Source organism: Amblyomma americanum, chromosome 2, assembly GCF_052857255.1.
Source record: "Amblyomma americanum isolate KBUSLIRL-KWMA chromosome 2, ASM5285725v1, whole genome shotgun sequence".
Classification (NCBI taxonomy): domain Eukaryota; kingdom Metazoa; phylum Arthropoda; class Arachnida; order Ixodida; family Ixodidae; genus Amblyomma; species Amblyomma americanum.
Window position 1 is genome coordinate 6,906,525 of NC_135498.1, and position 27,384 is coordinate 6,933,908.

General features: G+C 44.3%; 1 protein-coding gene across 6 annotated transcripts in view; it reads right to left on the minus strand.

Annotated features, from left to right (window-relative positions):
• Positions 1-27,384, minus strand: part of LOC144120484 (uncharacterized) — an 82,468-nt gene that overhangs the window by 40,624 nt on the left and 14,460 nt on the right. For 3 of the 6 annotated variants that reach the window (XM_077652918.1, XM_077652919.1, XM_077652917.1), the window contains exons 10-15: positions 26,866-27,223; positions 22,167-22,288; positions 9,406-9,717; positions 7,884-8,046; positions 3,167-3,258; positions 691-786 (exon numbers count right to left, since the gene is read on the minus strand). In XM_077652918.1, the coding sequence (XP_077509044.1) occupies positions 691-786; positions 3,167-3,258; positions 7,884-8,046; positions 9,406-9,717; positions 22,167-22,288; positions 26,866-27,223 (1,143 nt within the window). The remainder of the gene's footprint in view (positions 1-690; positions 787-3,166; positions 3,259-7,883; positions 8,047-9,405; positions 9,718-22,166; positions 22,289-26,865; positions 27,224-27,384) is intronic. The other 3 variants (XM_077652922.1, XM_077652921.1, XM_077652920.1) reach the window with 1 other exon arrangement.

The window sequence follows — 27,384 nt, forward strand, 5'->3', positions numbered from 1 at the left end:
AGAATGTCCGCTTTTTCTTTAAGCGAAAACTGTCGTCGCTTCTATTTAACGCGGGGGCCAGGAGAACTCATTGTCAGCAAAGCTAATGCACAACACAATCACAGCGCCGATAACTTTGCAGATCCTAACGTTCGCTGTCGACGTGGTGACACTGCGCTTAAGACTACTGCGCAGTATGTGACCACACGCTGGATGGATGATAATGGCCTTACCCTTTGTATCGGGCGGCAGCTTGCGCCGCCTAGCCTATATTCATTCAACGCGACACTCAAGCGATGGCGATACCGCTGGGGCTGTATCCGTTGCAACGAGTTCCCCAGCGCATAGCTGATGCTTCGGATGATGATGACAGGCGTCAGCTTCAGGGATTTGGTACGGAACTTCGACGGAACTTCGTAATAACGAAGCGTCTTGCGACGAATGCGAGATTAAATTACATACGTTATTCTGAAATATTCGGTAATTTGAAATTCGTAGTACTGAAAGTTTTTTACATTGAAAGTATAGGCATTTTGGCGGGGATTAAAAAAAAATTCGTAAATCTGAAAATTTCGTTAATCTGATGTTCGTAGTAACGAGATTTTACTGTATATGGCTTAACCCCTCTTCCACCTGTGTGCTTTGTGCTGCAAAGATGAGCGGCTGCCAACTTGCCCAGATTTTTGTTCTGCTGGAAAGGTGGAGACTGACCTGTGAGACAATGACACTACGCTGTGTCTCGCAGATGACATGTGTACAGCGAGGGCTGTACATCTCCTCCACTTCACCACCGCGCTGCATTATGACCTGGGCAATACCAACACACAACATCATGTCATGTTACACATACGCAAACAACAGAAAAAAAGCTATACACTGCAGGATGAAAACACACACAGCAACATCGCAGAAAGAAATGACTGGTATATGAGCTAATCAACTGATCATGGCAAAAAAAGAAAAAATGCCATCAGACAGGTGGATGATGACAGGACAGAAGGATTAAAGCACAATGCTCATCTACAAACAAGACATAAGCACAAAACTCCCTCATGACACTAAACATGACCAATCTTGTCTTTACGTTGTCAGTGTCTGCACATCTAGTACAGTTAAACCTTGATGTAATGAACTTCAACGTAACAAAATCTTCGATATAATGAAGTATTCCAGTTTTCATAACATTGTGTCCATAGAACACCATGCATTTATAGCTTCAATATAACGAAGTAGATTCTGCTGCAATTTCAATGTGTAACAAAATTTAATTGCTGGCTGGAAACAAACCTGAGAAAAAATTGTATCGCGGGTGGGAGTGGTTGAGTGGAGCGCATATGTGACATAAGCGCCGCCCAACTTATACATACAGAGCACACAGGCAGATGCAAATACGATGACAATCATAATGGGGAGGGCGCCGCCAACCGCGTCATCTCGGGTAGTACTGGTGAGGCTGCCATGAGCGTCTGCGCAGCCTTGGCAGCCTGTCAGGCCAGGCCGCGGCGCTCGCGGCGCTCGCTATCTCACTTAAAACTGGCATTGAATGTGATGCGCAGCCTATGTTCAAAGGCAGCGTGCTGAGTTTATCATGTTTACAGATGCCCAAAGCTTGGTAAAAGGACTGGAAAGGTCAGTAGTGTTAGCACACCCGTCAGCTGTGAAGTTCGCTGCGCGCTTGACATCTGACAACCTCGCTTCTCACACAGACGATGCACGTATGTGCATGTGTATGTGCAAAAAGACATGTACTCTCGCTTACTGCGGGAAAATACTAGGAGCAGAGTAGGCCTGATTTCCTTTCAATGGTTGCTGATTGGACACATCTCACTCTCGGAGAAAGAAAGGAGTGTAAGGGGAGGGGGGCAGATGGTGTGGCCCCGCTGCCGATCACGAGGTAGCAGCGGTAACAACGGCGGAACGCGTGCTCGGGACCCTTACAAGAGGACGATGATGACCGCAAAACCAGAACTTAAGAAGAGTGTGTCGACCCCGTCACCCATGAGATGGTTGACATAACAGGCGTGCCGAGGCGGCTTATGTTGCAACATAAGCAAGATGCGCATACGCCATTGCTGCTGGCGAAGAGAGGGCAGACGGGCCACTTTAATCGCAAATAAGTTTTTTTTCTGTGAGTTATCCATGGCGTGTTTTCGGCGGATTCTTAGCATTTTAAGAAGGGGGGGGGGGGGGGGGTGCACGCCTAACCTCTCTGCATCATGGCACTGCAGAGAAGCTACAATGTTAACTGTCACTATGTTCCAGCTCATGTCGCATGCTCCGACATTTCGTCCGCTTGCATGTTTGCACATGTGCTATTGGCCGCTAAATGTGTTTACGACCAGAATTTGTTGTAATATTAACCGTAGTATCCGGGAAATCGTGTTATCCTGGATCGTATTAACCGGGAGAAAAATAGTGCAACTCTATGGTACAGTTATAATGCCCATGACTTTGAGCCTATGAAATGGGCACATACTAAAGAGGTTTTAATGTATCAAAGAAATGTCAAAGCGTGAGTTGCCAGAGACGCATGCGGGAGGCCTGCTGAAAGAAATATCCATGTAAAGGCTAGCACTAACGGCTAAACAGCCTCAAACTACCGTGATCATAAGGTTTGGTTTATGGTTTATGGGGGTTTAACGTCCCAAAGCGACTCAGGCTTTGAGGGACGTCGTAGTGAAGGACTCCGGAAATTTCGACCCCCTGGGATTCTTTAACATGCACTGACATCGCACAGTACACGGGCCTCTAGAATTTCGCCTCCATCGAAATTCGACCGCCGCGACCGGAATGGAACCCGCATCTTTCGGGCCAGCAGTCCAGCGCCATAACCACTCAGCCATCGCGGCGGCGCCGTGATCATAAGGCTGCCCTCACAGGTGAAGTAGTTTTAAATTCTGATCTTGATTTGGTGCATATCTGTGAAGTTTTATCATCCTCAGACATTCCGAAATCATCAAAATTAGCTAGCTTTAATTATACTTTAATAATCTCCTTCTTAATAAATCTGTTTTTTTTTTACACTTTTGCTATGAAGCGACCAGTAGTGATGAAAACCTGGGAGGTGATAACATTTATAGGGCATCTTCCATGCCTGAGCATCCCAGGGTTAAAACAGCATATGATACACTCATAAAAAATTTGCACTCAGTTTAAAGTACTAGCGACTTGAATAATAAGAGCTTACCTTCTTCCACATTGAAATCGTAGCAGCATCGTACAGCCTATCATAGTCCACAATGCAGAACACGCAGCCCACCAGGCACATCTCAACAGGCACTGAAAGCAGATGGATGATTGCATGTTTCAATTTTCCAAGATGTTCATTCTCTTGCAATGTATATCCAAATGTATGCAGTACAAACCACTAAATAATATGGGTGTGTGAATATTCAAAATTTCAAATATGAATTGCATATGTTTGATATTCGGTTCATATTCGTATTCAAGAAATTAATATTTGAGAATTATTTCTCAACATTAAAAAATTCCCGAATATTTGCCAGCGATCGTATACTGCGCCGATTTTCATAAATTTGACCATGGCAAAACCACAATATCTGTGCAAATTATCTGACGATCAAGTTTAAAGCATCAGGAAAACAATACAAATGCATCCAGTTCGCTCTCTTCCCTAGCGTATCGTGTGGACTGATCGCGTTTCGAACAATGACAATGGAAAGCACGCTGTTTTTTTTTATCCTTCCATACAATGTTACATAGCGTATTTACACGATTGTGAGTCGACCTATTTTTCAAAATGTGAAAATCTGAAGTCGGGGGTTGACTTTCTATCGAAACCAAAGCATTGCACCATAAATAAAACGAGACAAACAATATAGACCATTTACAGTGCTCAGTTCTTCCGTTTGAGACCAGACCGCACCACAGACGCACTCAGAACATGGCGCCATTACAGGCCTCGTAAGTCGCTTGCGTGTACGCCTCAACGCAGTAATGAAAACACTGCGGGTGGCTGCCGAAGTGTTCTTTCTGTGAAGATGGGGAAAGGCAGGGGAAATACGTGCTGTGTTGTGGATTGCAAGAATTGTGACAGAGTGAAGGAGTGGGATGCGATCGTTTGCGAGCCTCACGGAACCAAACTGCACAAGGAAGTACTGCCCCTGTTCACGGCCGTTCGCCATGCACCCTTTCCGAATGGGCAAACGCAACAAACAGGTTCGCCAGAGCAATATAGCAAATATAGAAAAAAAGGTTACGATCTTGGGAAATCTGCGAGGGTAACTGTACAACATAGCCGCATGAAGAAGCTGTTCCGCCACCGAAACCGCCGCTTAGTGCTTTCAGTTGCTGTGCAGTTACGCCTGCGTGTGTAGCAAGACCCCATTGCTCATAAGTTAAGGTGCGCAGCAATTATAGTACCAGCAGCGCCAGAGGCCGAATTAGGAACAGAAATGAAGGATGACTTACGCTCCTACATGCCACTACTGTAGATTGTGCAGTTCACAGCCGTGCGTGGACGACGCCTACCATCCGTGCATTGTATGCCGTCTTGGTGCTGCTGTTGAACTTCGCTTTAAGTAGCGTGGTTTTCGGGGACCACATTTGGAATAAAGCGTTTGCGTTATGGCTGCTGTGCTGAATGGCTGTCACTTCTTTGCGGTCCATGCAAGACAGTCACTAAAAGTGACTCCGCAGGCGAGCGCTCAGAGTGCAGCTGATTACTTACCACCAACGAGACCTCGAGCATTTTCATGTCCGCATATCGAGCGTGGAGCGTACCACAATTTCATAGGTGAGCCTGACATAATTATGAACTTCGTGTAGCATGAAAGTGTTGCCGTGTGTGCGCTATAACAATTATATCGCGGAATACTTCGAAACGATTGCACGCCAGCTCGTGAAGGCTGCTTGATGCATGGTACTGCAAGCATGACACTTAGCATTTGTGTGTATATTTTTGTCGTCTTTCTGTGTTTAACAAACCAGTAAAAATATTTTAGTTTTCCTAAGCACCGTTAACAGGTTGCAAACAAATGCGTACGATGTGCATGTGAGCTGTTTTAGAGCGGTGTCTGCATGCATGTATACAATACAACAACCTGCGCTGCTGCAGGAGCATTAGACCTTCCTGTTTTAGAAAATATCAATAAAAAACATTCAGCAAAACCTTCTGCAGATCCAAAGACAAGCATCAGGCAATCCATCTGTTGGCTGGCTCAGCGATGTGAAGTCCACGCCCCAAGTGATCAAATTAGGGTTCTCACATGTTCTTCGAATCTTTGGTCAAGCCATAGTGTCTTCTTCCCACTCTTCGGAAACACTGTCTGTCGGAACCAAACCATCAGACGCGGCAGCCGTCGCGCCTCGTCGTGCGCCGAGCAGTCCGGAGGCATGTAATGGCGGCGTGCTTACGTGATCAAAGATGGCAGCCTCCATGATACGGTGCTGTAAAGCGTCTATATAAGGGATGCTACAGCGTGGTTGCAATTTTCCCATGTTTGCTCTACGGCTCTAAGTAGCCTTTGGCTATTCTATGCACTTTTTCGGAAGGGTTTTTCTTTTTCTACTTTCAACTGCACACTCGGTGGAGACGGCGCACAAGGGAGTGTCGATAGTTGAGGAAGAGCCGCTGTTCCAGTCGCGGTGGCACCGCCACTCGGAACAGCAGTGCTTCCGGGCAGTGTCGGTAGCTGATGGAAGAGCTGATGCTGCTCACATGTCGTTTCTCTTTGGCTCTATTTGATGCATTTGACGACTGCCGGCCCCGTTTGACCAGTTTTTAATGCAGTGCTTCGTCAAACATCATTTGTGCTCCGGGTCTGGTAAGCGTCCAGTGCTCGTTCATGGCTACATTCAACATGGCTGCCATTCTTCAGGCTGAAGAAACAGACAGCTACGCACCAGGCCGCAAGTTCGATGTCTCGGAATGGGTGATACAAGTGTGGTGGCTGCAGCAAGGCAAAATTTTCAGCTGTTTCACGCAATGTCTTGGTGTGGTTGTTTGCAAAGTGCGGGATTTCGCGTGACGACGACATGCTGTAGTTGTTTGCGAAGTGGGGGATTTTGCTGGACGATGACGTTAGAACAATGTGCTGTGAGACCACAGCTGCGACGATGACGGCAGCACTAGTGAGGAAGAGTAGTCCTGTCACTAACGCATTTTCGTTTTGGAATGTGTCCTCGGGCATGCCTCTCGTGAGGCGGAAAAGCCGGCGCCATTGTCACCACAGTCTACACCGGCTCCGACAGATCGCTCTTTGTGCTGGCCTTGGGCGGCTGCTCACAGCTGCTCCATCAACGCGCAAAACCGGCACCCCACCCCCCTGCGCGCGGCGGCCAATGGCAACTGTAGATAAGCGGCGGCAGCCCAATAGCGTTATCACATTCTACTTTTAAAGGCAAAGCTTAAACATCCTCATAGATTTTTTTTTTTTCCTGACAGACGATATGGGGGGTCAACTTACATTCGAGTCGACTTACAATTGTGTAAATATGGTACTTAACACCCACACCCATGGCATTGTCTTGTCACCATCATAACTTTCCTAGCATGAGCTCTGTCATAGCGTTTTGGTAAGCTATGATATGCAGGAAAGGCCAATTGCGGAACTTTGGAACTGGAAGGGGCGAATGAAGATGTCACAGCAGGGCAAGCGATCGTGTAAAGATCCCACACATTGCATAGCGTATTGTAACCCGTGCACCTCTTAAATGCAATTAATAGCAGATGTGACAACGACAGGACAGCTCCTGTTGCTAAGCAAAAAAATAGCCTGCCTGCATACTTTCGGTTTCTGAGCTTCACCACTAGCCCAGGGTGACGGCAGCTGCCGGCCAGAAAATTTTCCGGTCGTCCGAACCTAATTCCACGCCGCTTTCACACACTGACTGGCGTGTCGCTGTTGAATTTATTTTCCTTTTTAAAAGCAGTCTCACATTCTGACACTGATGTGCGTTCCTCTCGCTTATGTCCGCATTGTTCTCTTAACACACTGGAACTGTGCACTCGCCATGGGCTTTTCGGTGTTTGTGCGATGCAGTTTCCTCATAAAGCTTCATTGCATTTTCACATTTTCAGCCTTTTCTTTTTCCACAGGGACGTGGGGAATTTCCTAAATCAACCTTCGGATAATCCAGGCATTTCTTCCAGTCCCTTGAAATCCGTAAAAAGTTTTATTAACCATCATGTTATTTTTAGTTGCCAGTCGTGTCATTTCATGGATTTCATTTTGCATGACCACATTACAGGTTGCTTACTGTAATGTTGTCTAATCAAGTAGTACCTTTTTTTTTACAAGATGCTGAGTCAGTCTAGCTTCATTTATTTCAGTTGCAAAGACATACACTATATTGGAAAAAAAAGAAAGAAAAAAATAAGAGCAACAACATTTGACTGCATCTTTTTCTGAAATTTTTTTTTCTTGCTGAACAGATATTCGATATTCAATTTGATATTTGAAGGCATTTTTTTCTTCATATTCATATTCGATTCGTATTCAAAAATTTCAATATTTGCACACCCCTACTAAATAATATCCTAAAAAAAAATGTGCAATTGAGCAATGGTAACCTAGTGTGTATGCCTGGGTATCTAATTTATGAAGCATTTCATATTCAACCTTAGTCTTGGTGTCCACATTAGCTGTTAATGCATCAATATGCAGTACATGCGCAGAAACACATGCCTACATATCCAATGCAGCACACCTCCACAGCTTGTTCCAACTCATTGCCATCGTGTTCGAGCCCACTAATGAGTTCGGAACCTAAGTGCAGAATTAAGCTACATCCAGAAATAAAGGTTACTGAAATATGTTGCTGGAACTGATAAGACAGCTGAAGCACATAACTGTAATTGACTCATGCAGTCCATTTTCTAGGAGCTTGTAGAAACATGAACAGCACACATGAACAGAATACCGAACACAAATTATACTTACCTTGAGTTCTCGGATCATGTCCGTAGAAGTGAGCTTCAACCGGCACGTTGGCATTTGCCTGTACCTCAGTGCCAAAGTTTCTAGCATCATTGGGCAAGTGCTGGGGTGGAGGCACTGGCCCACGAACTGGCCGGTAGGAGGTGGGGTTCATCATAGGTGCTTCCTAATAGGCAGCAAAAAAATACAGAAATATAAATGCAAAAAAAATGCAACGCCGAGGCGCACATGCAGAACATTTTGTTTCAATTAATTCCATGGCAATAATAACTTTCACACAGCTTCCAAAAAACACGCTATGAAACCGGCTATCACAGCCAAATATTAGCAAGCCTGGTAGCTAGGAATCATACCCTTCAGGTTGTTGAGAAAAGTACGATGATGTGGGATACCGACACCCACAAATACTGGTGTGTGCAGAAAAGTTTAATAGTACACACTCTGTGCTGCTCTGAAGCAAACATGTATGAATACTGTCTGCATCAACTGAAGTTCCATGCAACTGGGCCGACGATGCTGTCTGCTTTATAGCAAAATCCTGCTAGAATAGCCATCACATTTCTTTTTTAGTTAACAATATATTAACAATATTACATATATTAACAATGATCTACCCATTGCCGACATGACGCTGATTCATACGGAATGTTGTAACCGAATATTTTAATTCGGCCACGCAAAAACAAGCACTGATGCGCAAGCCCAGGGGAGTGCACAGCTGTCCACAGTTATTTCCTCACCCAGTCACCCACCCTACCTTTCCACCACATGATCAGGCCACATGTGCAACAAAAAAAGTTTTCTGGGACCCTACAGACAGAAGTGCTGTTAAGAACTTCTCGGCAATGGCTGCTTTTCAGAATCTGCTCAATGGCATCTACTACACAAGGTCTAAAAATAATATCTGCAGTTAGGCAAGTTGCAAAGGGCACTTCACCATCGAGAAAGCAGTCCCTTGACTTGTCCTAACTAGAAGCCACAGAGGGAAGATGCCACACACCGCATAAATCAACAGGCTTGCGCAACTGCTGGAAGACTTAAAGTAAGTGCAGGAAAACGAACGAAAAACAGTTCCAACCACCAGCAGAGATAACTACTTCTGCAGCGAAGGCACAAAGTAAAGGGCCAGGAAAGAACCAGCCTCAGTGGTGTGGAATTGCAGCCAGAGAAATAAGCAGCTCAGAAAGGGCTGGGAAAACAAGTGCTCCTGTTCTTGTTGGCACTTTGATAGCAAAAGAACCCAGGCAAAAAGTTTCTGAGGACATGCACTTTGCCTCTTCAAAACCTCAAAAATTCATCTGTGTTCGCAGCAGCACTTGCCACTCCAAGTCTTCATCCGAAATCTGCAGCAGCTATTACAAACACGTATGGGGCGAACAAGGCGACTGCTCTTGCCAGATGCGCATTTGAACAAAAACAGCTTTGAGACGAGCCCTTGGTGCAGAACTTGGAATGTTGTATGTGCAGGCATAGTATTTTCAAGTTGCCAGGAAAGTGTCCGAGTGACGATGATGCATGCACCGACCCTGATGTGCTGTGCCTGCTGCTGCTGTTCCTCGCTGCTTGGGGTGGGGAGGCGCATGACACCCATGGCATCGCCGGCCAGGTCGCCGGGACCCCTGGCGACGCCTTGGAGCCGCGTGTTGAGCAGGTTCGCCAGTGCTGTCTTAGTCTTGGGCGTGACCTGAGCTGGGTTGGGGCCAGCGGCCGCTGCCGCTGCTGCTGCCGCAGCCTGTTGCTGCTGCTGCTGCTGCAGGGTGGCCGCGGCCACAGCCGCGGCCGCTGCAGTGTTTGCAGCTGATCCCATTGGAGGCTGTGGACCACCCACAAAGGGCACCTGACAAAGCAGACGCAGCGGATGAGGGGCAACGATGAAAGAAATTGGGCCCAAAGACAACACCAGAACTCAACAAATGCTCAAAGAAGGAACACTGCATTCCCGGGCAGCAAAGGGCTTGCGAGGCCTCAGAGTGGAAGAGGGTTGCAGGCAGGATTCATCGCAGGCACCAGGAAACAAGATGCCATTCTTCAAGATGCCATTCTCTCTCTCTCTCGGGATCTCTCTCTCTTCTTGGCATTCCAACCATGCAGGACTGTCAATACAGTGACTAGGCCAAGTGCAGCACATGCAACAATTGTCATGCCCCATGATATGTCGTCATGCTCTCTTTCTTTCTTTCTCATATGCTATCATCTCACACATGCAGAATGGCTGTTAGTGACTTTTCATAAGTGGTGATGCAACAAGAACTACTAGAAAGAGTTGTGAGGGAATAAAAAAAAGCACAGGAAGGAATGGAAACAACGTTCTGGGCCCTCTTGTGCGCACTTAAATCCTCGAAACATGGATACTACATTTCATCATTGCTGAAATGGGGTGCAAAGGTCAACAATCGGAACATGTGACCTTTTGCTCAGCAGCAAAATGTCTTCAAACAAGTGGAATAATGCATATAAAATCATTTGTGCTACAAAGCTTAAGACGGACGAAGCTTCACTGAATGAGCATTTCAGCTGCAATGGCTTCCATTCAGTATATCAGCGTCACCTTGTGACATGATGGGTGATATCTGCCAGTCAATGCCTACAAGGTTATATTTACAGTACAGCTGGAAATAATGAGCAGCAAGCAGGAAGTTCCAGCTTAATATTAAAAAAAAAGGAGGGGGGGGGGGGAGAGCCCAAGCAACCTAAACAGATGGGCAGGAATGTACTTTGTAAGTTTTCAACCCTTGGTCACTACTCCACTAACCCCTTTAATAAAGACATGTTACTGTATCAGACATAGCCGGGTGCTGACTCCTTATCAAAGCTATTTACCTTGTCCTTGGCTTGCGATAGAATTCTTTTCAAACCTGGGAGCTTGTTTTGGAGCTTGCTGCAGAAATTCTGCACTATCAATTCATCTTAACCAAAAGAGGCCAAATGGCCACCAAAACATATGTGAACTATCTCTAAATGCATAGAGCATGCATCTGAACCTGCAGACAATGCGCCTGTGCACTTTTCAGTAATGATCCTTCTTTGTTAAATCTGTTATTGCCACAGCCTTGGTCAATAAAGAGATCAAAGGGTAAAAAAAGGGGATAAAAGTCACCATCAGCAAAACAGAGAACCTTTGCACTACACGTACAGGAGATACAGTAGATTCTTGATAAATGTAAATTGGTTAAATGGAATTGCCACTTATACAGAATACCAGACAAAGAATTAGTTTATTCTGTAGTAAGGTAGTAATAAGAAATTGTACTCATAGCAACCAATATTTTACCACCATTGAGTAAACAGAACTAGAAACAGAACCAAAGCTGCAAGTAGCTGGGCAAGCTCAGAATCAATGCGGTACAGATCACTAAGACCCCTAATTTAAAACTTAAAGAATTAGGTGATTTTTGAACAAAGAATCTGCAATATTCCGTGGGCAATATTTCACACTGCACAGTTCTGCGCCCGTTGACCCGTTTTTCCCTTCCCTATTCATCACAGCTCTTAAACTGCCTTCTCTTTTTTTTTGCAATGGCCTGTGCCACCTTCTTTTCACATTTGTAGCAACTCTTTTTTGCAAGTGCATGCAGTGCGGTTCGCCTTGGTGGACTAAGGTCATTGATAAGTTGGCTTTTCCTCGCAGCTCGCAAGCTTCATAGGTGAACTCACAGCGGGTATCTCAAAGAATAGTGGGGGAAAAAGAACGATATTCATAGCCTGGTTCCGTATACAAGAGGTGCTTTCTGAAGCAGACAATAAAAAAACCTCACATTAAAATTTGTGCAAACACAGTATTACTGCATTCAAGAGGTGCCAGTATTGTAACTGCTCACATACAAGCGTGTGAGCGCACTGCTGCTGGAGCTACAGCACTTGACATGCTAGCTTGCTTGAGTGGTTAGGGGAGGAAGCATGTCAAGGCATCAGCAGATCTTCATTTGTTACTGGGTTCTACCTTTGATGAGAATTCAGATGAATAAAATAATCAAATTTCCATCATTCCATTATGCCTACTGATGCCCACAAACACAATCTCAGCAACAAAAAAAAAGATATTGTGGCTGCTAACACACTACTCTGCAAATTTCCGTGCAATCATGGAAAACTAAGGCTTACACATCATTACTTACTGGTTTTCATTTCTGGTTCTATTTTTGATGCATGCAGCGCACTTCTTTCAGCAAGAAAAAGGCTCAGAATTATTTCTGCACAACTGCTCAGGTATAGGCAATGCCATTAGAGAAAAATGGCTGCGAGAGTTAAGATAAACAAATGTAAAATCCTTTCACTGCTGAACAAGTGGCCATTTGCATCATACTTTAGAAGTGGAAAGTGAAATCGTGCAAGTGACAATGTTTTTCTTTCATTTAATTTGCAGAGCTTTGTAGTACAGTTGAACCCAGATATACCGAGCTTGAGGGGGATCGAGAAATAGTTCAATATATCCACAACTTGATATATAAAAAATGGCAATAGATAAGCTTATCAGCAAAGTGGAAACAAGATTACATTTCACCCACACCAGTGACTCTCTTCTTGCAGTGACAATTCCGCCCGTCGCCGTACTGTCAGCTTACCACTCACTGGGCGTGGCTATACCTAACCTGCTTTGCAATGACGCAGGAGCAGACGGTTTTTTTGGAACTATCTACTACCTATCATAAGCTATCTAACCTAGTTGCCAGTATCCTATAAATAAAATATTCGCTCATTAAAATGAAGTTACACTTGGTTTCGGCAACACTTTCAGCAACGCTTTTGGCAGCGAAGCGTACCAGGTGAGGGCTGCCGCTAGGCTTTGTTAGGCTGGCTTCACCACACAAGTGCGAGAGATCGGAGGCTGCCCTCAAGCACCTCCCATGTTCAACATGACACACGTTTCATAGTGAAAGCCCTGCCAGCTGGGTCCCAAGGCTGCACAGCAGAGCCGCCTCCGTGCACGGAAAGTGATCGAAGAGTACTCTTAAGAGAAGCGCCACTTGCAGGGGAGAAGCATGCAGTTCATATTGAATGTCCGGCAAAATTGAAGTTTGATGCACTGCACGACTTTAGAATATTTTTATGTGGAATTTTCAAGGGGATAATCTGTGTTTTCTATATAGCTAGGGGTTGGACTTTCTGGTTTTTATCTTACCAAAATTTGGCAGACATTTTTTGGTGTTTATTTCAGAATGCAAGTTTCGTTTTTTTTTTTTTGGAGAGGGGGGGGGGGGGGGGGGGGCAAAATATTAATTTCGACGAATGAATTACTTACTATTTTGGTGATTCAATGCGGCAATTCTGTGTGGTCAAAAGTCACTTAGAGTCTATCTCAGCATTTACGTTAGAATGAGCAGTTCGTTAGCCAGTAGTTACCATAATTTACCAGTAATTTTGCACTTGAAGGTGTGCTTTTAGAAGGAATTGCTTTCGTCATTAAAAATAAATGCAAGTTTAATGAGACAGCCGGCAGTCAAGAACGCAAGTGGAATTAACTAAGAACTAGGTTGCCATGCTTTCTTTGGGTTGTCGCGCTTGGTTGAGCGAGAGAGCGGGGCACCTTTGTGGTCTGCATGTTGATGGCAGCGATGGAACTGTGGCTCAATCGTCGCGGTAGCCCAAGCATGATACTTTCCATGACGACCATGCATGGCTGTGTGTCAGTGTCTTCCTTGCACTTGACAAACCTACTTAACCGACTAAGTGCTCTAAGCGGAGGATGATAGTGAACAAACAGTGCTTAGCTAGCAGGCGGTGAGAAGGTGGTGTTTCCCGGTCTGCAGAGGAGTGTAAACAATTAAAAAAATGGCTCAAATCACACAACTAAACTGCATGGCATATCCAATAATTCCACTGTTTCATCATGCCACTGGCTTCCCTACTAAGTTAATTTACAACTTTAACTGAGTGTAACTCGTACTAAACTGCCAGCTAGCTATGCCTTGCCTGCCAACAATACTGCCCTTTTTACGTTGAAACTGAATTTCAAAAACTAAATTTGGCATACTTTTATCGTTTTTTTTGGTCAAAACCGAAAAGTCCAGCCCCTATATATAGCCAATAATTCAGATAACTGGGGTTCGATATAACCGGGCTTGAATACAATAAAGTGTGTGCTCATAGTATGCCATTCTGCTTATTCTGTCTGTAAATTAAATGTCATAAATGCAAAATATTTTCCTGGTCGTTTGAGGCCCTGGTTCGAGATAGTCCACTGTATTCCTCTGTGCATTATAAAAGGGAACAATAAGGAAAAATTTTCTGGTAATTTTGCTACTAAAGTTAAGGATGGCTTTTGAATATTACATGCCAAGAGAAAAACTAGTTACAAAACAAATGTGCTTGCCACACACGGCTAGCACAATATTAAGTGCTGGCCGCACATAATTATAGAGTATCAATAACTGAATGGTCATAATTTATTAATACCCTCTCATGGCACACACGGGGGTACATGACAGATAATGAAACACTGAAACTAAGCAAAGCCTTCGGCATGTCAGTCCAAGCAGCATATGCCACTGAAAGCTTTAGAACGAGCCTCCGTATACGCTGAAATGTATATGCTGAAAAGGCACACAAACTGCTGTTATATTAGGAAGTACACAAGCAAAACTGCGTGCCAATGTTAAACGCACAGTCTCACAGCCTTAACAATACTGCCAGACAGGCCAACTTGTTTAAAGGGTTCTACCTCTCTTTAAACTATAATGGCTCTTTCACACTTCAAAGACAGCTTGAATGCAGACACTCACTGCACTAATGACACAAAAAGTATCACCTAAGTTCCACCATATAAGGAGCATGGATCATCTTGCTCACAACTGTTTTCGATCCCCAATACATGAACCTGGATAATTCCAAATTATTGGCTCTATTGAACGTACAGATTATCTCCTTTAAAATCTTGTGTGCAGTTATCAGAAAGCCGTGTAGCATGCAGTGAAGCCAAACTACATACCTAGCAGTGGCCGTCGCCTGGCATTCCTTGCTGCCGAAGGCGATCCAAGAACCAACTGTATCTTATTTTTAATTAGATTATTCTATTTATAGTGTACTGGTAACATGGCTACACATTTTATAAACGGCAGCGTCCAGTTCCAAAGCACCTTCCGCAGCGGCTTCAATGCGGAGCAGGTTAGGCCTAGAAACGCCTAGCAAGAAGTGCGCGGCCAGCACGCTGGCGGGTGGGACATTGCGGCAAGAAGTGTATCACTAAGGTGGGTGCAATGTTTTCTTGCTTCTAGGTTACAGGTAAGCTTATCTATTGCCATTTTCTATATATTAAATTACTGATATATCAAACTATTTCACAATTCCCTTCTAGTTCAATATATCCAGGTTTGACTGTATATACCATAGAACATTCTCACTAGTGTCACTTCATGCAGTTGTGGTCAAGGCAGGCATCATCAGCTGTGCTACTCTGAGAGCAAAATAAATTTATTTGCATGTTTTTATTCAGGCAAAAAAAAAAAATAAAGTAGAGGGTGCAGGGAGTGCAGACAAAAACTCCCGACCTTGCTGTATCAGGTGAGATTCAAATAACGTACAGGCCTTGCAAATGTAATAAAACCCAAGAGCACAGGCTGCTTGAAGTTAGAAATAAAACAACAATTCATGACATTAAGAAAAGCCTGTGCAGATGATGAGCAAGACCCTGCTTTTGGAGCCCATTAACTTCATTTGGCAATAACGTGCATGTTTATCGCATGAGGAGGTCTCGTTGACATCAACGTGACGTGCTCAATCCCCATTACTACAATGAAATCTCGTCAATTTGAACTCACTTCGGTCCCATCAACACTGAGTGCATTAATGAGGCTCCCATAAATTTGAACCAGTTTAGGTTGACTTTCAGATTGAATTGCAACAGCCTCCATTTAAGATAACTCAAAAGGGAAATAAATTTTTTTTTTCGTCGTATCAGAAGTTCATTTTCACAGAAATGTTCCCCAGAAAGATATGTGAGTATGCTAGGTGCGCCCAAATATGTGTTACAAGAAAACAATGACTAAAATAGCCTTTCAATAAGAGGATAGTTTAAAATAAAACATTTACTGTACTACGCATCAAGTGAGCTTAAAACTGATGGCATGAAACAAGCTCACAATATAGTACTACTTGAAAACGACGTTGGTCTGTTACTCATTTCACAATATTTTTTTCTCTCTCTTGTAGTGACTGCTATTTGTATTTTAACGTGGTAGCATTAGGAAGCTCATGTCCCAGAAAATGCGGCGTCGTTGACAATGAGTGAAAAATGCCTGAAAAATCCCCAGAGAAGCAGCCTAGGATGTAGGTCGGCCAGCTAGGTCTCGGGACCTTGTGGTGTCATCACAACCTGCCCACCGAATTGTGAGCAAACTACCCACCGTGGCAGGTGGCAGTTAAATTAATGATTGGTCCCGAGAGGTTGCTGGCAAGAGCAACCTGGATTGCACATGTCCCACCAGTGGCAGCACCTGCCATCGCCATCACAACCAGTTCGTTAAAGTTCAATAGTGTACGCATATGTTCTCTGCAGAATTCACTAAATGCATTAAAAAAAGAAAAGCAAAATAGCAAAATACTTTAAAACTTGCGCTCATAAATATTCTATGAGCAGCAAGCCAAAGCACTCAAAATACTTTAAAACTTGCGCTCATAAATATTCTATGAGCAGCAAGCCAAAGTGCACTCAATGTCAGTCTCATACCATTACCACTCAATTCATATGCCGCTCATTTTTATATAAAATTTTCAGACAAATTTTTTAGATGTTGAAATTTAGGACATGATTAATTTTCCGGAATTTAATATATGACTGGCTACACTTTCAGACACGTCATACTCACGGTACACAGTCGCATGACCATACTATGCATGCATGACTGTACGTTCATACCACTGCCGGATGTCTTCCGTGGCGTGGAGTGGAAGCATGGTCAGAAGATGTCAGCAAAGAACTTACTATGCACATGTCGGAAGCGGCCTGCCAGCATACAACAACCAGAGGACGCGATACCCCTGACTTCTGGGACAGGTCTATAGGTCCTTACGCAGACTGACCTCACAACACTGCACAGTTGCGCTGCTCTGGAAGAATGCGCATTGCTGGCACATGACCCCAGCTAGATGCGCTGTTGCGCAAAAGCGCATGGCGCATTTATCCATGACGCGCACCTTCGGAGCCCAGTCATTTTGTTCCCACACGCGAAAAGGTCTCGGCGAAGCATGCAGGAGGCTTGCCCCTATGTCAAGACTTTGACCACAAGAAAATGGCAACACTCTTTTAAGTGAAGACCACATAACCGTGAAAAAATGCTTTATGGCCCCAACCATACTTACAATAACGATAATCATGTCTCATATAATTTGAGACATCAAAGAATGTAAGTAATAACATATCGCTGACTTTGAGGCCACTGCCGAATGAGCACTTGCCCCAGGCATGTGGGTACTGCACTCTTATCCTTTTCACCATCTTCATCTTTCCGTTTCTGATCCTCCATACAGTGGGCTTAGCGCAGGTTGCGCTGTGGTGTTTGCCTGTGCATCAGGGCTTTGTCCCATTACATGTGCTTGTCGGCGACATGCAGAACAGTTCAGATGTTGAAGGCAGAGTTTGCGGCGTAACCACTAAGCAGTTGTCCATGACTGCGATGAAGTGTCACAGCGTGCATAAGATCATAGACTACTTCTTCTATCAATTAGAAATTTGGAGCTGAAATGATATTTTTCATGGAAACTGACTTATCGAATGCCTGAGCAAATCCAGTAGAGTCCTGATATTTGGTTGCAGATTGTATTTCATACTGGTTTCTTTCATTCTCCTAATTACCGTCATATTTTCCCGCATTCTCAAGCTTGGAAATAATTTGAAAATATTCGAGTTTTCCGTATATCACTATTTGCTTCAAAGCCTGAACTGAATAGCATGTTATTTGCTTCGATATTCACAATGTCTCAACTTTCGCACAACCCTACATTACTGTATACACCCATTTTGGAACATTGTTGTACAATCAATGAGCTTTGCAATTATACTCCTGAGTGTATTAATAAATTATGGTGATAGAAAAATTTAAAATCACTGCTGCTTTGAAGAATTTCGATTAAAGAAAATAAGCACTCAGCCAACACCCATTTTCCTCATTTCATATCTTTTTCCAGATCATGCACAGCCACAGTATAACAAATGAAATGAATTGAACTTAATTTAGTTTGTCGTGAATTTTACATGCCTTCCGAGGGAAGATAGTACAATTCAAGTATCGAGTCAATGCGAAGGCACCCGGCTGAGATGACCACCGCCTGCCAGGGAAGTGAAACGTTGCAGGAACCTGCCTCAAAAAGAAAAGCGTTGAGAATGTGGTCCAGTTAGTTTTGAGGATGTCTACACTGCCATTATAGTGACGGCACTACACTTCTAGAAATCTTTTACGAAAAACCTTACTTTTCTGGCAGGGACTACTTTAAATTAACCTGCGACAGCATCTTGCAAACACCAGACCAATCTGTAAACATTCCACTAAGATCTCACAGCAGCATCATCTATAAGAATTAGCTTTCAAGTTCTTCAAGTTCAACGAACTGCACAAATCAAGTAGTACAGCTCATAAGGCTCTCACTAACGCACACTGAGCAGTGCCTTCGCCTTCCAGCTTGACTAAAATCACAGTCCTTACCTCATTAAAAACAGGTCTTTCATTAATTCTTAGCCATGGTATCCAATGCAGTTTTAGCTCCAGCTAATGTTTTCTGCAATGCATGGAATAGCAGTAAAATGTGCTGTACCTTAATATCTTGTTGGTTTCAGTACTACGTATCATACCCTCTGCATTACCCCGGCAAATGCATGCGTGTGGACATCACCTAGCTCTTTTTCTCATACTTTTTAGAAAGCCAGATCCCAAGATGTCTGAAGTGACGCAGTAAAACAGCAGTGGCAAAGAAGCTGATAGCTGGCTAAAACAAGATAGTACCATTTATTTCTCAGCAAGAAAGAAGAAACCATTTGGCTGGCTGTCCTTCCTCTGAACGATGCACATCATCACCAGCCTGACTATGCCCACTGCAAGGCAAAGGCCTCTCCCATGTATCTCCAATTAAATTAACCCTGTCCTTTGCCAGCTGCGGCTGCCGTATCCCCGCAAACTTCTTAATCTCATTCCCCCCCCCCCAACTTTCTGTGGCCCCTGCTACGCTTGCCTTTTTTTGGAATCCACTCCATTACCCTCAACGACCAGCAGTTAACTTGCCTTCACATAACATGCCCTGCCCAAGCCCATTTCTTCCTCTTGATTTCGACTAGGATGTGATGCACCAGCGTTTGTTCCCTCACCTACTCTGACCGCTTCCGGTCTCTTTATGTTACACCTATCATTTTTTTTCCCATAGCTCCTTGCGTTGTCCTTAACTTAAGCTGAGCCCTTTTTGTTAGCCTCCACGTTTCTGCCCCTTAAGTGAGCACCGGTAAGATACGGCTGTTGTATACTTTTCTCTTGAGGGATACTGGCAACTGCTATTCATGATCTGAGAGAACCTGCCATATGCACTCTACCCCATTCTTTTTCTTCTAGTTATTCCCCTCTCATGATCTGCATCAGCAGCCACTACCTGCCCTAAGTAGACACATTCCCTTATCACTTCCAGCACCTCACTACCAATTGTGAAGTGCTGTTCCATTGTGAGACTGTTGAAAGCTGATGCACAAGACATCAGAAAACATGGACCACCACATATGATTTTAATTATGAGCACTAAATAATTCACATCTGATCTTTTCCTATGTCAGATCAGTTTCGGTTTAATTTAAGTCAATGTGGTGAAGATATATCTTGACATTGTTGCAGTTGCGTAAGAACTGTTTGCAGAGACAGTTACAACAAATTTTTTTTTTTATGATGAGCAGAAATATATTTCAAGATGTATTACCATATTTACACGAATATAATGCAATTTTTTCCCTCACTTCATTGTTTTCAAAATGCATCTCGCGTTATATTCGGAACCAAGGTACGAATATGGAATGAACTTTTTCTTCGTTGCCTCTCAAGATAGCTACAGTGGCCTTCACCACCAGACCCACGAACTGCTGCAAGAAGCCAATTCTTGGATGAGCATGGGACCATGCGGTGCACATGGGGAATGTGGAGGGTGGCTACGAATGTGAAAAGAAGCCAGCACGGGCTATCGAAAAAGCGTAGACATTGAAAGAGTTGAACGGAATAGGGATTAAAAGATGGGCGAATGGGCACAAGACTTGGCAGCATGAAACTTGTAGCAGAAATGGTGCAGTGATGATGGCAGTTGCTGCTTTGTGGCACACTACATGCATTAACAAGTCAGAGGCTTTGCTGTGGCCGATGATGCTGCATGCATTTCTGAAGTGTCACCTCTCAAATATGCCAATGTATCCGTTGCTTCAATAATTTTTGTGAGACTTTACTGTTCTTTTCTGAGCACTCAGTGTCTCAGCTGAATTGGCTTGAACAATCTGTGATCGTGTTATAATTGCATTACTTCTTTTTTCCTTTTTCATGAGGCCTCAAGCTGGCCCTTCAAATTACAGTGAAAGCTCATTGATCCAAATCTCATTAATTAGAATTGTTGGATATTTCGAACTGTACATTTAGGTCTGTCCAAGCTTCATTGGAGTCAATGTAAAATATAGCTTGTTAATTCGAACGTGAATGGGTGGCGCCACAGATAATTCGAACCATGCGCCGCCCTGCCTGTGTGGCCTGGCCATGCAGCTAACCAAGCAACACTCCTGAGAGACTGTGCTACCCCTTTAGAGTAGATGTGGAGAGGGTTGCGAGATGCGAGCAGGGTGTTTTCTAACACTATGGGTGCTAGCGTGCGAGGCTGGATAAACGGGGAAGGGAGACACTCTCTGCAGCGGCATGGTGACAGAAGTTAGCTGCACGACCTCTAAGATTAGTACTTGGATGCTAGTAACTGCTGATCTGGAAGGCTTCAGTATTAGCTTCTGTTGTTCAGCGATGGATGTCACGACCAGTGGTGGGAGTCATGCAACGGCTGCACGCTGCTCAATTTTCCAGACTTGCGACCATGCTCATAAGCAGCCGCAAGCCCTCTGCAACTCTGGTGCGGCCCTCCGCTGCTCAAGTTCGGATGCACTGAACACTGCCTGCCTCTTCAGTTTTCAAGGTGAAGAAGAGGCCTTAGAACAGAAGGTGCTGGCTTTTGCCTTCAAGAAAAAAAAGCAATAATCTCACTACCAGACTGCTTCCCAAACACAGTGTAAGACATATTCTGCTCACTTTCATTAGTTCGAACTTGAGTTAATTTGAACTGCATTGGCATCCCCATGGAATTTGAATTAATGAGCTTTTATTCTACCTACATTACCGGTCGCATTATGTAAGCGTAAATACGGTAACTTATAGCCTGCATTTTGAGTGTGCTGCACATTCGGTACGAGAAAGTGGCTTATGAAAAAAGTGGCTTATGAAAGTGGCTTATGAGAAAGTGGCAGCAAGTTTCTGCCTCTCTACAGGCACGAAAACTGAGTGGTGAGAAGGCATATTTTTCGTTGCACCTGAATGCTAAAAGTGCTCCTTCTGCTTCAAGCAATCACTGCTTGCATCTTGATATCAGTTATCAGGGGATCCAAGCAAGAACATGGGCCCTGGCATCAGATCCCTGGCCCTGGATATCAAATCTGCATTGTGTCAGAAATCTTGCATCTTCTACAGGGGCAAGATTAAACTTCCAGGCTTACTATAGTACTACTCATGTCTTAATCTGAGTCAAGCTAGCTAAAGCATTATCCAAAAGAATGCACTAAATTTTTGTTCCTGAATGGCTTCACAGCAAAGCTGCTCTTTGCACTCATGGTGAATGAACTGTGCTGCTATCAGAAGTGGTGTGCCATGTAGGTTGCTTTAATTCCATGCTGGGACTTGCAGCTCACGTTGGTTGACCTACATGACATATCGAACAATATGCGAGTAAGTACAGTTGGTGCTCCCTATTAAGATGAACAGCAACATGCAGCCTATATGTCTAATATGAGTCTGCTTGAGGCAGCTTTCCATTTCCTAACCAGACAGTTTTGCTCACAGCAGCCCACTCTGCCATCAAGAAACTGGAATGTTGGCTTCTGACAGCATGTCTTTATAGAAGACCAACAGAAGCTGACTGACAGCACAATGAGTGCACAGTCACCAAGCAAAACATATTGTAATCTATGATCACTTAAAAAGCAGCAGCATCACGTTTTCAAAGAGGCCCACTGAAGAAAAAACATACACAAAATGAGCTCACAAAAACGAAAGAGAGAAACGAAAAGAAAAACTTAAGACTACTGACCGCCTGCTGCACCAGTGGCTGTTGCTGCTGCTGATGGAATGGCACCATCCCTGGTGGTGCCTGCGGTGGCCGTGTAGCGGCCACTGCAGGAGACTGGTCTCGTGGCCCCGGCATGGCAATGCCTGCAAGTGTACAACACATAAGCTGTGCTGGGCGCCTTGCCTCATATAAGAGGCACATAAAAAAATGCCCCCAGGCCGCAGCAGTTTCCTCAAAAACCAAATTTCAATTTTTTTCCCTGTGGAGGCTGGAAACAAGACCCCCAAACTGCCCTCACAGCTCCCAGAAATATGGCAACCAGCAACGCTCGGTAATGAAAGAAAGCATCAATTGTAGGCATGTGCAAATATTCGATAATTTCGAATATTCGGTCGAATGGTAAAGTGCTCGATATTCGATTTGATAGGAATATTTGGCATTCAAAATCTCGAAGTATTCGTCTCGAGCAAATAACGTTTTGTAACTCTTGCTACGTGTGGTTTTTGATTCAGCGTACCTTCACCGTATATCAGATACTTTGCCTGGTCTGCATGCGCCTGCAGAAAGTGTACTGGAAAGGAGGAAGCGGCCGGTGTGGAAATTTGCGGAACCCACAGAGGTAGCTCATTGAACCCAGTTTGAGAACCCCTGACACCGTGTAGTACACAGCCCCAGAAGCCTCATGTGACACATATACTTACTGCGACCATACTAGAGGAAGGAAAAGTCCTTTCACTCATTCAATCCCAGCAAAATCCACTACTAACCTTCATAAGAGTTATCTATGAAATTGAAATTAAAAGCAGGCAAGAAATTGCCCATGTTGAGAATACACTCGCTGACCAATTTTTCAGACTCGGCGGAACCCAGAATATGGTCCAAATAATCGAACAGTCCGAAAAAAAACCGTGAACTTCAATAAAATTACTTTTCTACGAAAAAACCGGTTTTAGAAATAGTGAAATTCGCCACTGCCCATGTAACACTTGCAAGCAATAATAATAGACTGCACCTGAGCCATGGTCATGCTTTCATCATGTCCGGACCACGTCACGTCACAATACCAAACAGTGCAACGCGGCCTCAGGTCATGCCACAAGCGAATGCACACGCCGCACGAAGCAAGAACAGTCAGTTTGCATGGGCAATGACACTCGCGAAGGCTGAGAAGTAACCCATGGGAAGATGTGAGTGGAAACAAGCGCCTCCGAATGCACACTCCCCTCCCGCACCTGCTGTCCTGCACTGCAGGTGGCGTCGTCCAAGCCGTGGTGAACACTGCAGCTGTCCCGCCATCTCGTTTTCAACGCAATGATGCGCTCTTTGTAGGCCATCGATGGCAATGAGACCGTGCCATTCTTTTGAATGGCAACAATAGAGCACAAATAGCCAAGCCTACCCAAGCTAGTCCATTCAATTCCAAGATGACGCCTAAGATTCCAAGATGGCATTTAAATCCAAGATGGTGCCTTTCATGGTGGCGGAGAACAGGTTGGTTTTGACAGCGATGCCTGCTCGCATCTATATTAGGCTGAAAAAATGAACTTTCTGTGAAAAACAATCTCCACAGTACTCTTGCTGTCTATCTTAGCCTGAAAAATTAAACTTTTCGATTCCACGGAGTCCAAAATATCGGCTGTGAAAATGTACATGTTCCTACGAGGTGCGGGATGGTTCTTCAGCGAAGTCAGAAATATCGTGCAAGTCCAAATTATTGGAATCAGATAAATCGGTCGTCTACTGTTCTAACAGCACATGCCTATGTAGACTTGAGCCCCTGTATGGTGCCTCCTTCTCATAACGCTTGAATAGACTGTCATCCAGCGCCTACTGGTATCAGCACCTGTGGCTGCATTCTTCTCTAGAAAACAGGTATTGTGGTCGAGTCCCTCGCTAAAAACAGTGTTTGTAGTTGCATCCTTGGATGTAACGAAACCTCCAAATAGCCTGCCCTATAAGCACTCTGTTTTGGACTTACACTCACACTTCGTGCCGGTCGCTACCTACCTGACAATGTCTGATCGAGGTGTTACATACAGTCAAGCCCCAATATATCAAATTATTGGTTATATTGAACACTTAGAATGAATAAACTTGTTGCAAAGTAGACAATACAAGCGTACCTGTCTGTGTCTTTCTAAGCGCTACAAGTTTCACCATGAGACACCAACTTGCCCCAAACAGCTACCCTGATCAAGTTAGAACAACCCCTTCAAAGTCCCTTGCAAAAGTATAGCACTATTCTTTGTGTTTACTGTTTTTCAAACTTACGTTCAACGGAATATTCAGTACACTGAATGGCGTGCTGTGCCTATCCAAGTAGTTTCTTCTAATGGCACTCTTCAGTCACTCCTTGCCCAGCTGTGCGGACTTGGCCACCTACTGGCAGCACTAGCCCTAGAACGCATGACGAGGTGAACGCAATTGTGAATGAGAGTGGCCTTAAGTCTCTTGTACGCCCCATCACTGTCATGCAGTGAACCTAACTAAAACAGCATGTGTCGTTGCCAAAGGCATTGCGGAAGCCAACTGTACCGTAATTTTAATTAGATTATTCTCTTTATAGCATAAAGGTAACAGGATCAGACATCTTATGGTAGGTAGTGGCCAGTTCCAAAGCCCCATTCACTGCAGCTTTGATGCAAATCAGCTTAGGCCTAGGAAAGCCTATCTCCATCACAGTAGTTCCTCGCAGCGCTACCAAAGCTGCAATGAGTGTACAGGCAATGTTCTGATGCCACAGAATGTAGTGCAAGTATAAAACAAGCATATGGGCACATGGGATAGCATTCTTTAAAGTGTGCATGCGCCAAACGCTATTTCATATCGAGCCTTAACATACGGTCGCGTTACGTACGCTATTCTCCGATTTTAGTGCGCGCGACTCTTGCGTGCTTTAAAACAGCGTTTCGAAGCAGCGCCTTTCGAAGCAGGACCCCTCGCCTTGTAATGAATGCGGCATTGTTACTGCCGTTTTCATTACATTCACTGGCCATAAATGGGGCACATCTCATCTCATCTCATCATGCTCCTCAGCCTTTCGTAAACTCTGCTTTCTTAGACATAAACTAAAACTTGCCCCACCTGAACTTAAAAAACTAACCTACTTTTCAATAATAAGGCCATCACTAGAATATGCGTGCACCGTCTGGGATCCCTACACTAAACGTAACATCGAGGCCCTTGAAATGATTCAACGCAAAGCCGTCCGTTTTATTTTTTCAAAGTATCGTGTAACTGACTCACCAACGACCCTCATGCAAACTCACGGTATTGAAACATTACAGCTGCGCCGGAAAATTCAAAGACTGAAACTACTTTTCTTACTAAAAAACCATAAACTGTCTATGAATGCAGACCCCTTCCTTAAACCTAACACTACGCGCCAAACACGAAATCATCATACACAATCATTAACCCCTTACAGTGCTAGGTTTAACGCCTTTAAATACTCATTTTTTCCACGCACCATTGAGGAGTGGAACAGGTGTTCGCCAGATCTCTTAACCAGAGCTGATTCTTTTGACTCAATGTTTACTTCACAGCATTTAATTTGAGAGCCGTTTTTTTTTTCATTCACTTTTTGTATTTTGCATCTGAGCCTTGTATTTATTGCTGTATTTTGTGTTACAACTTGTATTTAACATTTTTTCAATTTTGCTAAACCTGTTCTTTTTGCATATATTATGTACTCGCCCCTCCTGCTTGGGCCTACTGTAGGCCTGCAGTATGTTCTAAATAAAATAAAAAAAAATAAATAAAAAACGTTTGAGTAATAAATTTGCTGTATTTTTTATTTAGAGTGAAGATTTTGCCGCTTGTAATCCTAAACAGAAGCGTCAGTTTGTTGACAAAAATGGTTCCCGTTTTAACAACCAGACAGTGCTACTAGGCTGAGTGTATCAATGAGTCTCCATTTGCATACGCTGAACTAAACGTGGGAATGTGACAAATGGTGTAACGTCCCCCAAAATGCTTGTGTTTAGCATACGCAAGCGTGCTTACGCTTATGGTACCCAGGCAGCGTCGATTTATACCCTTTACTAATCATTTCTGTGTATGCCACGACCAGACGACACGCAGACGACAAGAACAGAGGAACACATTTAACGCGCTCTCCTGACAGGCTGAGGAGGTCTCAGCCTTTGGTAGTGCTGCCGGTTAGCTATGGGATGGAGTAGCGAGTGGTGCACTGCCAGCAGACTCATCACTAGCATGGGTGTACTGTATTCTTGCTTCTAGGTTACGGATAAGGTTATCTACTGCCATTTTTATTCATATATCAAATGATCGATATATCATACTATTTCTCGATCCCCTTTGATTTCCATATATCTAAGTTCGACTGCATCTTGACAATGAAAAGGAAGACAATCTACAAAAACAAGGCGAAGCTTGTACTGCCTTTGCCAGAAGTAATCAGGCTGCATGGTTTGGTCCACGATTGTATAGCGGAGCACTTATGGCACCCCTTGAACTCTAAATGTCTGTAAGGTAAGGACAACACTTCTCTTCACATTCAAGGACTTTCATTTTTCAGGAAGCTGAACGGGCTCCCCTATACAAATGGAAAGCAAACCATGCAGCCTGGTTACTTTTGGCAAAGATGGTACCCTTGTAAGAAAACCGAACTTCCATTCAATTTGTCTCTCCTCGTCTGCTACCCCATTCACCAGTTTTGCAGCAATGCACAGCAGTAGAGGTGGACTGAGACCCTCACCTGGATATTGGGGTGGGGGTGGCCTCTGAACCACATAGGGCTGCTGTTGCTGAGATGTCTGTTGCTGAGGCGCCTGCTGCTGCTGCTGTTGCTGAGCCTGTTGCTGGGCCTGTTGTTGGGCCTGCTGTTGGGCCTGTTGCTGAGCCTGTTGCTGCTGCTGCTGCTGAAGCAACTGCCGCTCTTGGAGGAGCTGCTGTCTGCGCTGAAGCTCAGCTTGGCGCATTTGCTGCCACTGCAGCTGCTGCTGCAGCTGCTGATGTGTGGGCACAGCTGGCTGGCTGCCGCTGCTTGAGGGTGGTGCCTGTTCCCCACCTGCAGGGGCAGCCTGATGCTGCTGCTGCTGTTGCTGAAGCTGTGCCTGCAATTGGTTGTTAACATGTCAGCCTCAATCGCTACCATAATCCATTGGCACTGTACGAAAACTTAACTGAGAGTGGCGATGTTGCGATTGCTTTCTAAAAGTTGAAGGTGTGTTCATGTAGCGTGACACTAGTTCCAGCATCCGCTGTGTAAATTAAG